Source organism: Cyprinus carpio, chromosome B19, assembly GCF_018340385.1.
Source record: "Cyprinus carpio isolate SPL01 chromosome B19, ASM1834038v1, whole genome shotgun sequence".
Lineage (NCBI taxonomy): Eukaryota > Metazoa > Chordata > Actinopteri > Cypriniformes > Cyprinidae > Cyprinus > Cyprinus carpio.
This window is the reverse complement of record NC_056615.1, coordinates 4,071,735-4,085,571: the sequence shown is the minus strand read 5'-3', so window position 1 is coordinate 4,085,571 and position 13,837 is coordinate 4,071,735. Positions and strand designations below refer to the sequence as shown.

General features: G+C 34.2%; 2 protein-coding genes across 2 annotated transcripts in view; both read right to left on the bottom strand.

The window, feature by feature from the left end:
• Window positions 1–2,183: 2,183 nt before the first annotated feature.
• stx12 (syntaxin 12) lies at window positions 2,184–12,027 on the bottom strand. Its single transcript, XM_019077023.2, has 10 exons — window positions 11,894–12,027; window positions 10,033–10,219; window positions 8,205–8,274; window positions 8,016–8,115; window positions 7,722–7,859; window positions 5,609–5,652; window positions 5,413–5,518; window positions 4,463–4,535; window positions 3,314–3,396; window positions 2,184–3,175 (listed from the first exon to the last, which is right to left on the bottom strand). The coding sequence occupies exons 2-10, from the start codon at window positions 10,127–10,129 to the stop codon at window positions 3,083–3,085; spliced, it is 804 nt and encodes a 267-aa protein (XP_018932568.1). The 5' UTR covers window positions 10,130–10,219; window positions 11,894–12,027; the 3' UTR covers window positions 2,184–3,082.
• A 419-nt stretch (window positions 12,028–12,446) lies between these two features.
• The window catches only part of trnau1apa (tRNA selenocysteine 1 associated protein 1a), a 5,187-nt gene continuing 3,796 nt past the window's right edge, over window positions 12,447–13,837 (bottom strand). The window contains exons 7-9 of the mRNA XM_042744727.1: window positions 13,197–13,352; window positions 13,047–13,077; window positions 12,447–12,875 (exon numbers count right to left, since the gene is read on the bottom strand). Coding sequence (XP_042600661.1) covers window positions 12,697–12,875; window positions 13,047–13,077; window positions 13,197–13,352 — 366 coding nt within the window. The 3' untranslated portion in view covers window positions 12,447–12,696. The remainder of the gene's footprint in view (window positions 12,876–13,046; window positions 13,078–13,196; window positions 13,353–13,837) is intronic.

The following is a 13,837-nucleotide window of genomic DNA, read 5'->3' as shown; positions in this document are numbered from 1 at the left end:
AATTCCCCTACTATGAAGAAGAGCAATAAGACAGCATTATAAAATGATAAAGTGTGCTTTGATTTTGAATGGTGAAGACATGCTCACCCGCAGACATTCACTGGTTCATTTTGAGGTATTAGCAAAACAACAAAGCTACTGCTTTTCACAGAACTTACATAATTACCCATCATACACTGAGATATAGCCTGGTTCATTGGTCCGTTGGATCGGATTGCTTTCTCACTACAACCAAACCGCTCCAGAGTTCATTTTCAATCGGCCACTTTGTTCAGACGAATTGTTTTGGAGCGGATCCGAGCGCAATTGCCGTGTTAACATATGCCCAAACGAACCGAGCTAATGGGGGAAACGGGCCAACTCCCGAAACAACGGGCCAGGTGTGAAAGCACCTTTAGAGTAAATAGGATTTGGGCAAGTTTGGTACCAGAATTGAACTGGCCTGGATTAAGGAAGAGGAAACAGCTTTTGACTGTTGTTTACTACCTAACAGTAATTACTCAATCCTGAATATTCTGTTCTGAATTTCCAAAAAAGACAAGCCTCATGTTCTTGGTGCACTCACTGAAGTAAAGCAAAAAAAGCGAGCACTCTGGGCTCATGGTGACAGCTCAGCTGGAGGTTTGGAACCAGATTAAGCAACAGATGCACATGAGGAGAGCCGAATATCAAAGTCTTGAACCGTATCCATACCCATTAAGCAGCCTGATGAATCCCACACCATTTCCAGGATTCGTTTGAGGTTGCAGCCCAGCTATTGGGAGTATGAAATGAGGGACATGAATTATGAGCAGCACTGATGGGAAATCTCAGACAAGGTTGGTCTGAGAGGTCTTAAGGTCTTCCCTGTGGCAGATAGCGCTGTGTAACCAAGCCAGGAATTCCCCCTGCTGTATCGTCATTTCACATCCTTGTGTTCTGCTTCATTTGAATTTTACCATGTTCATACCTGCTAACCTGGCCAACACTGCAAGCAGGGCCAATCATTTAGACAACCGGTGATGCTATTCGATCTGTACTCATATCCATCCAATGTAATCACATTGGACATAATATATATATTACACAGATTCATAGTTTGTAGAGTAACTACTATTTTTTGCAAACATCATTATTCACTGACTACAAACTAAAAGCAGAAGAACACACAGCATTTATATAATAGAACAGTGGGTGTTTTCATAACTATCAGTCATTTGACTGCAAAGGGCAAGCTGCTCCTTGGCATTAACCACTGAGTGACTGCTCCACCACAGAATGTGAGCAACACATCAATCATGATCTCTGGGTTCGCGCAGAGGCTCAGTCAGGATAATATTGAGTCAGATGATGATAAGAATTAAAGGTTAGTCATCTCGTTAAATGGCAGCAAGTCATCTGGATTTAAGCATATGCATTTAATTCTAAGAGTTAAGCTGACATTACTATTTTAGGTCCAACGGAAAGCTGAACTTTGTTTGGAGGAATTCTAAAATAATCACAATGGTAGCAGTTTGCTGTGTAACATACTATGTAACTCTGTAACAAGTATGAAAGCACCAGTTCTAAAAAAAGAATGCACAGGACAAAAAAGACATGATAGCAATACTTGGCTAGTACTGTGGGTTATACCTTATTTAAATGTCTTAAATCCCAAAAACTTGTTTTACACTGACATCTGCTGTTGAGTCTATAATATTTCTATTATGAGCATGCACACCTGAATTTATATAGCAATTACATTTTCCATGAAATCGGGGCATTGCTATGAATTTGCCTGAATGGTTTTAAGCTATTTTTATGCATCTGCTACTATGCGGCAGTTAGTTGTTTCTGGGTGGCTTCTTATTATTGTCCACCAGATGACATTTCTGGATTAAGTCTGATCCATTAAAAACCGGCCCGCAAAAAGCCACAGCATTTGTGGTTTCATTCATGTCTAAACCCAAAACAGTTACACTAGTTGCCTGGCAAAATTTGCCTATTTTTAATGGTAAGCCTAGAGGGTAATAAAAGCCCTAAACTTTAATTAGCACACACAACCAAAGCCAATCACCAGACTGCAAAGAACACTGGGTTAATATAGCGTACACAGTGTACTTTCTGAAATATATAGCATATCCTGACTGCTCACATTCACAGCGCTCATTTCACCACTGCTAAATGTGGCTTCAGCATTTCTAAGAGAGAATCAGAAAGGCAGGTTTGATTAAGACACATTTCTTTACTCACGTACTCATAGAAGTCATGTAAATAAATTTTTAAAAAAAGAAAAGGGACAATAATTTTTGCATGTTCTAAAAGTATGGGTGCAAATCTTTTTACATAATTTTTATGTACGGTGCAGACTTTTAATGTTGTAATATACAAATCACTGTCATAATACTGATTACGGGTTCGTATACAACACATTTACAGCTATATGACCACCATATAATAGATCTGTATAATAAACTTATCAGTTAACACCAGTAACAGTATTGAAAATTAAGTTGAGAAATGTTTGAGCTTTAGGTATCATTGCTGCTTCATATTTGCAGTTCTACTAGTCTACTGGTTTACGGTATTAATAACATGGTGTCTAATGTAGGATTAATTTTGCAGCTCATCTAAGCAGTTTGTTGTTAACCTTTGGAGTGACTTGACAAATCGGAAAGAGTTGAAATGTACAATGTACAAAACATCTAAAGCCGAAATTATATTACAGTAAGATGTAAAAAAAACTTCAGTCATCAAAATGTCCTTTTTACACCTTATCACAATCCAATGAAATTCTCAAAATGAAATAACCTGGATTTATTAAGAAATGTAAAGTAGTGTTAGTGCTAGAAATATATCACAAGAATCAAAATGAAATGTTATATTACTTTTTCCCACCCCACCCGTGAGCTCATCCTCCATTAAGAACGAAAGGTCCGGAGGGGAGAGTCTAGGGAATGTTACATTCACTTATGCCACTTCATACTGTATCTAACCCTGCAAAACTACAGGTGCTGCTGAGAGCCTTTGACCTCCCTTCCTCCCACGTGGATGGCACTGGGTTTGTGAGCGAGAAAATAAATTAAAGAAATGAGATAAAAGGGGAAGGGTAGAGGAAGGATCTTCACTTTGTCGACGCCCAGATGATAAGGGCAATAACTCCGACCAATAAGGCAAGGACCACTGCCAGGATGCACATCTTCTTACGAGACTTTTGCTATAGTGAAAGACAGAACAGATTCTCATTATCTTTAAATATGCATGTATGCTACATGCATGGTTTTGAATTCTACCATCTGATACACATCTAAAATGCCATAGCGGTGTGTGTGTACTGCTGAAGTTCTCGCTGTACCTGATACTGAGCGGCTCTCTGGAGTTGCTCAGCTCCTCTCTCCACATGCACTTCTGCACTCTCCACATTAGCCTCTATGCTATCTGAAATCACACAGAGTTATTTGCATTTAGGTTAGAGATTAAAGGGTGTTTTAGACAATATGACAACCTTATGTTAAACATACTCAGTTTACACTATTAATATAAATTTGCAAAAGTGCATTTCTTGATTTAGATGCTTTGACAGTGAAGCAAACTCAGATGTATCATATAGCCAGTTAAACCTGTGATGCCTAAAATATGAAAAAGTCAGAATTTAATGAATCGGTTTATGGCTCCATTTAAACAAAAATATTTAAAAAAATAAGTTTGCATGTGTTTATGGTTGAGAATATGGAGCTCATACTTGAGGGGGGAAAAAACTTCCAATTTTTAAAGAGACCCAAAGATATGCTAATTTTTCTTTTTTTTTTCTAAAAATGATGGATAATCAAGTAAACCTAAGTTGCTTCAGTCCAGTAAGTGATCATCTTGAAATATTACTAACAATATAAAAGTTATATTTACTTAATAAAAATCAGTAAGTTTTCACAGCACAAAGACATAAGAACCATGATTTGAAAGAAAAGTTTTGATCATGTTGACAATTTAGAGTCCTTATTAATCTGCATATCAAATATAACAGTGTAAGTTTAATACTATGTTACGTGGATAACCTGTTGAATGCACAATAAATTTTAAACTGCTAATAACCTAAAAATACTGCCACCATTTCACCATCACATCCATATGATTTTAATTGTACTTATATTGGAAAAAACATCCAGTATATTCTTTAAAAAAATGCCTTTTGTGCACCATAGAAGAAAGTCATACAAGATGTGTGAATAATGCATGAATAAATGAAAGAATTTTCATTTCGTCTGAATTATCTCCATTTAACTAACAGAGGTGTGGAGAAGTATAAGTCAGGGATCACCAACGCTGCTCCTAGAGAGTTACCTTCCTGCAGACTGGTTTCAAACCTACTTTAACACACCTGCCATTAACAATCAACTACCAACAAACACATTAACTATCTTTGATTGATTTTTGTTTGGAGCTGAAATCTGCAGGACGGGAGCAGGGCTTGACACCCCGGTATAGATTAGAGACAGATAGTACTCACCTATCATTTCACCCTGATCATGGATCATCACTGCAAGATCCTTGAAAATCTGATTCACATCCAAAATGTCCGACTGCAATCACAGCAGGTGTACAAAATTACAGACACAGCACAGAAGTGTAATTTATGAATACAGAAATGCACTGTATTTTACCAGCAGGTGTAAACAGGGTCAGTGTAGTGTATAATGACAGCTACTGAAGATCCTCTTAATGGCTAACCTTAAGAGAGTATTTTGCATTTATACATTACAGGTCAAAAGTTTGGAATACTTTTTGAAAGAAGAAATTTTCTGATTTGGTGCTTAAGAAATATTGCTTATCTTTATTAATGCTGAAACGAGTATTTGCTACTTAATATTTCTGTTGAAACCGTGACACATTCAAAGGTTTGGGGTAAGAGAAAGCATTAAATTGATAAAGCTATTTCAAATAAATACTGTTCTTTTAAACTTTCGATTCATCACACAATTCTTAAAATATGTCATAGTTTCCATAGCATTGTTAAGCAACAAAAACATGTTTTCAACATTAAAAATAGAAAAAAAAAACATTATTAATAATTGAGCATTAATAATAACTGAGCAGCAAATCAGTATGTTAGAATGATTTCTGAAGGATCATGTGACACTGAAGCTTGCATTAATTTGCAGTAATGAATTAAATATAGAATTTTTTTTATAAGATATAATAGAGTTTCTTTTAAATTGTAATTTTACTGTATTTTTCATTAGTTAAAACCAGCTTTGGTGAACATAACAGACTTCTTTCAAAACATGAAAAAAAAAAAATCGTAGTTATTCCAAACTTTCGACTGGTAGTTTAAGTTCTTCAGCACTTTCTGTTTCAAACACAGATACTCTGAGACATTGATTAGGCCAAAAAGAGGAAGAATGGAATATGTGTGAATGTGTGTGGCAGGCAGTGCGGGCAAGAAAAGAGGAAACGAACCTCAAGCTGTTGAATGGCAGTTTCTCTTTCTTTAATGAGCTCCAGGTCCTCCTCTGTTATGGCCACGTCTTCTGTCTGAGTGGTGGTCTTACCCCAATCATCATTACTGCACACACACACAGAATGTTTTCAGCTCTAATGCTTTTACTCCGTGCTGGGAGCCCATACAGGGACTGAGACGTGCTCTAGGACATACTTATCAAAGGAGACCAGCTGCTCTTCATGACCTCCATCTTCAGTCTGCAGTAAATCACAACACAAAACCACTTCACTGAAGACTACTGTATGAATATTGAAAGCATTGAAAACAAAACAGTATCAGCATCCCATTTTACTAAGTGACGTCTCGAGGGAATCAGAATAGTTATATGTAAAATGTAATAAAAATAGTGCAGAATTAATTTTATCCACTGGGTATTGCTTAAATGGTGTAAAGTAAATGTTACAGAATGGACAGAAGCTTGATAATAATATAAAATAATATAGCATTATACTAAATAATAATAATAGATTTTATTCAGTAAAATGAATATATATATATTAGTGCTGTCAAACCATTAATCGCGTTTAATCACATCCAAAATAAAAGTATATATATATCATTTTGGATGTGATTAAATGTGATTAATATATAAATAATATATGTGTGTACTGTGTGTATTTATTATGTGTATATATATATATATATACAGTACAGGTCAAAAGTTTGGAAACATTACTATTTTTAATGTTTTTGAAAGAAGTTTCTTCTGCTCATCAAGCCTGCATTTATTTGATCAAAAAAAAACTGAATTTTTAGGATCATTATCACATGATCCTTTAGAAATCATTATGTTTTTAAATTTATTATACTTTAAATTATCATTTATTTCTGTGATGCAAAGCTGAATTTTTAGGATCATTATCACATGATCCTTTAGAAATCATTCTAATATGATGATTCATTATCAAAGTTGGAAACAGTTCTGCTGCTTAATATTTTTTCAGAACATGTGATACTTTTTTAGGATACTTTGATGAATAAAAAGTAAAAAAAATAATAATAAATATATAAATAAGAAGCTATGTTTTTAAAATATAAATATTTTGTAATAACAATATAAACTACTGGTCAGTAATTTGGGGTCAGTATTTTTTTTTCTTTCTTTTTTTATTTAAAAAAAGAAAGAAAAAAAAATACTGACCCCAAAGGATGTTATTCAGCAAGGATGTGTTAAATTGATAAAAAGTGATAGTAAAGAAAATATATTATTAGAATATATATTATTAGAATTTTTTTATTTTATTTTGAATAAATGCAGTTCTTTTTAACCTTTTATTCATCAAATATATAAGACAGCAGAACTGTTTCCAACACTCATAATAAATCAGAATATTAGAATGATTTCTAAATGATCATGTGATAGACTGGATGTTACATGAGACACTTAAGGCTGGAGTAATGATGCTGAAAATTCAGCTTTGCATCACAGAAATAAATTATTTTTTGAAAGTATATTCAAATAGAAAACTATTATTTTAAGTTGTAATAATATTTCACAATATTACTGTTTTTTCTGTATTTTTGATCAAATAAATGCAGGCTTGATGAGCAGAAGAGACTTCTTTCAAAAACATTAAAAATAGTAATGTTTCCAAACTTTTGACCTGTACTGTGTATATATATATATATATATATATATATATATATATATATATATATATATATATATTTCAGAGAACACGCACATATATAATGTAAACCAAAAAAAAAACTTTTGGATGCAACTAATCATTTGACAGCACTAATATATATATATATATATTGATATATTTTATCGTTATTAAAATAAATAAATAAATAAATAAATATATATATATTTTTTTTTTTAATAACGATAAAATAATGAAATAACATTGAATAAAAAGTGAAACAAGATTTTGGTCATATCATCCACCCCTTTCCTTCACCAAACTGATGTGTCTTTTTTTTATGTTTTTATTATTATTATTATTATTATTATTATTATTATTATTATTATTATTTTGGCCCATATATTTAAAAAAAAAAAAACTGAAATTAGTTTGCCTGTACTGCTCAGTACCTTAAAAATAGTCTTAAAATTAACATCTTTATTTTAGGCATGTCCCTACCCCTAGATGGAAATGATCCATTTCATCAAATATTTGTGTGTAAGGTATTTTTGTGTTTGAGTATAGAGTTTATAAGCTTATCACTGTCACTTTAAAGGATGCTGCCTGGGTAGACAGTTCACTAAGTTTTGGATCAGAGCTAATGTGGAAAACAGTGTTCCTCGAGTGTATCTTACCGAGAGTCGAGACCCTGCTCGGGCTCTGGCCACGGACTCCTTCTCCTTCTCCGCGGCTCGACGCTGCACCGCCTGGAAGTTGTTGAGAGCTGCGGAGAAATCATTCATCAGCCGGTCCTTCTGGATTTTCTGCTGTCTCTGTTTAAAGAAGAAATTCAACGAGTTAAGACAGACAACTCGGATAATATAAGAACTCCAAACAAATCACCCTCCCATTTTTATTTTCACTTCCTTATGCTTCACGTAAACACGTTTCTGTGGAGGTTAAAAGAGAGCCTGCGCACACAAGCGCACCTGTTCGGACAGGGAGACGGGAAAAGAGAGCGAGCCGAGGTCTTTCAGGTGCTTGTTGGTCTCCTTGGCCAGCTGGTTTGTGTAGTGCTGCACCTGCTGACTGTAAACAAATCACACACACACTGAGAAGTGCACAAGAGGAACAGGAAATGCACAGCCGTGACTAAATCAAGAACTAAACACACTCACAGTCTCTCCCGCAGGTCACTGGTGTCTTGTTTTGTTCCCAGTTGGTTTACCATGCTCTTGATTTGAGCCGCTAATGTAAAAAAAAAAACACACAAATAGAAACTAAAATCACGCTGTGAAGGCCGTGCAGGTTTTTCACAGCTTCATCATCATCATGAACTAGGGCTGGACGATATGGCCAAAATTTATATCACGATATATTTCTTAATTTCGGTCGATACGATATAATTCCGATATCAATATGAACACTATAAAAAGCCTCGTAAAAACTGCCAAGACGCCCACAACAGATGTCAGTGTATATAAATTTATGAAAAATTAATTTGCCAGGTCTGACACCTCATTTAAAACCATTTAATATTTTTTGAAAAAAAAAAAAAAAACATTATTTTTTGTATTTAGCCTTCATACAAACAATAAATGTGAAATCACTGTCAAAAAAAAATTACAGTCTCACCTAATTAAAATTAATATCTTTAACTTCAAACTGTAGGCTAATATACACTACCAGTCAAAAGCTTTTGAACAGTAAGATTTTTCTGCTCTAAGATTCTCTTCTGCTCACCAAGCCTGCATTTATTTGATCCAAAATACAGCAAGAAAAGTAACATTTTGAAATATTTTTACTATTTAAAATAACCGTTTTATATTTGGAAATATTTTAAAATGTAATTTATTCCTGTGATTTCAAAGCTATATTTTTAGCATCATTACTCTGATTACATGATCCTGCAGAAATCATTCTTATATTCTGATTTGCTGCTCAAAAATAATTTGTTGAAATCAGCTGAGTAGGTTTCTTGATGAATAGAAAGTTTAGAAGAACATTTATTTGAAAATATAAATATTTTTAACCTTATAAATGTCTTTATCATCACTTTTGATCAATTTAAAGCATCTCTGCTAAATAAAAATTTCTATAATTTCTTTCCAAAAAAAGAAAGAAAGAAATGATGCTGACTCAAAGCTTTTGAATGGAATAGTGTAATCAAATCAAATGTAATCAAAATTTAATGTTACAAAAGCTTTGTTTCAGATAAATACTGATCTTTGGATCTTTCTATTCATCAAAGAATCCTGAAAAAAAGTACTCAACTCTCTCTAAATATTGATAATCAGCAAATCAGCATAATAGAATGATTTCTGAAGATCATGTCAAGACTGGAGTAATGATGCTGAAAATTCAGCTTTGATCACAGGAATAAACTACATTTTAAAATAAAACAGTTATTTTAAATAGTAAAAATATTTCAAAATTTAACTGTTTTTGCAGTACTTTGGATATAGATTGAAACAAATGTGCTTTAGTCAGTATATGAGTATGAAGAGTATGAAGAGTGCTCTTGAGTTGCTGCAGGGGAAAAGCATAAAGCATGTTGCTGGAGCCGGGCTTAAATGCAAACTGATTGTCTGCCAGCAGGAGGCGCTGTGAGAGTGGTAGACCCAGCGGTTTCTCCAGTAACGGCTATAATCAAAGGAGCTGCGCTTATGAACGCTTCTTTATCAGATAAAATGAAAATGCCTTAGAAACTTTTCTGAAAAACTCCCGCGACGTGTTTTGATTTTGAAACGTGCAGTGCTCATATTTATTCAACAAAGTCAAACACCACAAATAAATCAATGTATGGGAAACACTGGTATATCGAAATATCGGAAATGTGTTTAAAAACCATATCACCGTTATTGAAAAAAATTATATCGCGATACATATTGATATTGAATTATTGTCCAGCCCTATCATGAACCTTCCACTAAGTTGTCAAACTGATTTGATACTCCCTTAATTGCCACTAGCTAGCATGCTCAGATCACTAAACAGCACACTCACTGTTCTGTGTGATCTTCTGGATGTTGGAGCTGCATGTCTGGATCAGGCTGCTGAAGTCCTTCGGCGGGGCGCGCTGCTCTGTCCTTCCGTACGACATGACTGCGGGATGTTTAGCTGGCTCTGACGGACGTCCCGGGACAACGAGCGAAGGAAACTAGAGCAGGAAGCGTATCCGTGCCTGAAAATGCTGAGGACAGAGAAACATATCGTCAGAACATCCACAGTAATAATACAACGACTCGAAGCAGTCAGCCGTGTCTTTGACTTCATGTACAAGGGACAGTGTGTAGCATCACCTTAAATGCCTGGCAATGATTAGATGACCAGAATAAACACATCATGACGGTAACCAGCCCGGAGTGCACCCTTAAAAGCTTACACACTGTAGTGTAAACTGACTGAACTGCTCTCACTTGCTGTGACAGTGAGCTAAAGATGATGATTAATACAGGAAAGTTCTCACAAATAAACACGATACAGACACAATGTAGTGCCACTCATATTACAGTGTCAGCAGCAGATATACTTCACAAGCAGCACACTCAGTTTAGTGTGTACTAGGGCACTAGTGTGGTTATTTAGGGAAATTCGATTTATGTGAGATTGAGCAATTAAATAAGATCATGATTTATGTAAATATACATATTATTAATATATAGAGCTTTTAACGCGACTGTAGTAATAATTCATGATAAAAAAAAAAGCTATATTACTAGTATACCTTTTCTTTTTTAACCCCTTAACTGTGACCGTCCCACCTGTGGGACGCTTGGCGCTCTTTTTTGTTGTCCTTTTTCTCTATAAAATCTTTTAGTAATCATCATAAATTATATGTCTTTTGAAAGCTTAGAAGCCCAATAATCAGCCTGTGAAACAATTTTGAAATCGGACATTCCGTTACCATGGAAATGGTACTTTAAAATCTTATGGCTGTCTCCTCCCCCTTAGTGGGTGGTGTCAAGTGTCATATTACAAAATGCATTACGGTCTTTTAGAATCAAAACTTTTTATAATCTTGACCACAAACATATCATTGGAAAGGTCTGAGTCTCAGGACTTCAATATTTGGTGGTTATTTTGAGATAGAAGTAAAATTGACAGAGAAATCTAGAGAAATATTCATTAAACAAAATTCAAAAGGGGTTTTCAACCTCAATTTTTTTTTTTTTCATATCAACTTCAAATTTGGAACATAACTTATTTAGACACAAGGCTTTAATATTATACCAATTTTAGAGTAAACCCTGTTATGTAAAATATTTATAATTAAAATAAAATAAAATTAATATAGCACATTGTATTTACAGTACATTTAAACTTCTATAACTTTTTGATACTTTAATTTTTTGAAAAAATTCCACTTTTGCCAAAATCTGCTAATTTTCTTACATCTATATTCCAAAGCGTTCATAAATTACAACAATTTAAGTTTGGATAGTGCACTTTAATGCCTATTTTAAAAAATGGGGGGTGACAGACAGTTAAAGGGTTAAGTGAACACAGAATAACGTCATGTCAGTCATAATTGACTCCAGATCAGTGAATGCTAAGCTAGCGAGCTCACTAACTAAACACTCGTACTAAAGCAAAATACCGCTGCTAACTGTTGTTTCATACATAATTATGTTTTATTTATTTAAACTCGACAGACTGGTTAAGTTAAGTTAAATAATCACACGATCTACAACACAAAACAACACCCGTCAACAGTATTAGCATCAAATAAACTGACACAAAACACCACGCGCTGCATAAGAGCACCCGCGTTTAACCTCGCCGGACATCTAGAGACGCTTTCGTAGCCACTCGGAATACACTGTTTGTGCTAATTCTGATAAATAAATGAACAGAATGATCTTACTTCAGCTCAGGGCCGCTCCTCGCTCGGGACTTCCGGTCTGGTGCACTCTGTACTTCCGCTAAGAGGCAGAGCCTACTAGAGCACGTGATGGCACAGAAACCACACCAGAATCCCACCAGAATGCAAATAACTCAACTCTAAACTCTCTTTAAATTCATATAAATAACCGTCTCATTATATCGTTATATAGCATTGATATTTTTTTTATTAATATTAACTCTAAAATAAAATATTAAAATAATAGCTTTTGATATATTAAATTTGAGTTCATTTAGGTGCTACCTATGTTTTTTGTAGGATATTATTTTTTTAATTTAATTTATAATAAATTAAACCTGTTGCAATCCACTTACCTAATTTTTCCCCCTACGTTTTCTTTCTTTTTTTTTTTTTTAAGTTCATTTTGATAAATTTTCCATGTTTACTTCATTTGGATTTGTTTAATGTACAAAGCTACATGAATAAAAACGTGTGTAAGGCTTAAAATATTTTTATAGGCGCTAATGCTTTAATTTTTTATTTCATTTTTTTAATGAAAAACAAGACATTGCTGTTTAAACCAGAACTGCAGTTATTTATTTTACTAAACTTATGACGTACTATGCACTTTTCCCATCAAACAAACCTGAGTTAATTTCATTTATACACATCTACCAATCACATACATGCATAAACTGCATTCTTAAAAAAAAAAAAAAAAATTAACTAATGTTACTATTTTTAATTCACTCTCAGTTCCCTTAATAATGGGTTCTCTGTAACATAAACAAACAGTAAATATGATCACATGAGAATACATATGCTCAGTCCATCTCCTCATACTGATAAATTGGCTCTGGGAGGTAACATGTCCCGCTACAGGTGACCCCGTCCCAAGACTCGGGAGGCTGGAAGAAACATCCCATTAGAGCACTGTACAGTTCCTCACTCTGCTCCATAAACCTCTCATTCGCCTCCATCACGTTTATCTCAGAGTCTGGATCTGCAGCACAGAGAAATAACACACTGGCGTAAAAACACGTGGAATCAAGGCTTTTATATAGTGTAAAGTGAAATTATGATGACATCATGCTTCAATTAAAAGCTGTGTTAAGTGCATTGAGCCACAGCGTAAAAAGAAAAACGTCTGATCTAATATGCAAATAAAACATACACTCTAGGCCATCATCTTCTATCTCTTCAACCTGCAATTACAAAAAAAATAATAAAAATTTTATTTGTACATTGAAGCAAAGGATACTGGATATAAATTAAGCCAACTGATAAACTGATAAAGAATCGCTGACAATAAAATCACATTCACCTGTGCGATGCTCTGTGAAGGATCTATGTAGCTGTAATCATAGTTCCAGTCATATGCAGACTGTGGGTAATAATACTGGTTCAGATACAAGTTATGGCTGTTGTAGCTTTCTGCATGGAGCTGACCATTTTGGTTCTCGGGCAACTCTTTCTTCTTTTGTGGATGGAAGGATTAGACATATGATCATACTGTAAGTACTGCTCAAACAGTACTCAAGGTTAGGGATCTGTGAGAACTCCTAACTCGTTAAACACTGCCTCACTACACTTTAATTGTCTTACACCGTTCAAAAGTTTGAGGTCAGTAAGGTTTTTGAATGTGTGTGTAAGATGCCTCTTATGCTCATCAAGACTGTATCTTAAAATGTATTTATTTCTGTGATCAAATCTGAATTTTCAGCATCGTTACTCATCATCATTATCCTTCAGAAATCATAATAATATGCTAACAGATATTATTGTAGAAACTGTGGTAATTTTTTTATGACAAATAAAGTTTAAAAGAACAGCATATAGTTGAAATAGAAGTCTTTTTAACATTATAAATGCCTTTACTGTCATTTCTGATTAATTTAATGTGTCCTTTCTGAATAAGAGTTTTAAACAGTAGTGTATTTTTATCAAAAGCACAGTTAGTGTCAG

What these genes read in the sequence shown, in the direction of transcription:
- stx12 (XM_019077023.2), bottom strand. Translation starts at nt 10,129, where the DNA reads ATGTCGTACGGAAGGACAGAGCAGCGCGCCCCGCCGAAGGACTTCAGC. An exon ending in CCAGAAGATCACACAGAACA is followed by an intron (nt 8,275 to 10,032) that starts GTGAGTGTGCTG and finishes TTTTTACATTAG; the next exon opens with CGGCTCAAATCAAGAGCATG. An exon ending in AGAGAGCCGCTCAGTATCAG is followed by an intron (nt 3,176 to 3,313) that starts GTACAGCGAGAA and finishes CTTTCACTATAG; the next exon opens with CAAAAGTCTCGTAAGAAGAT.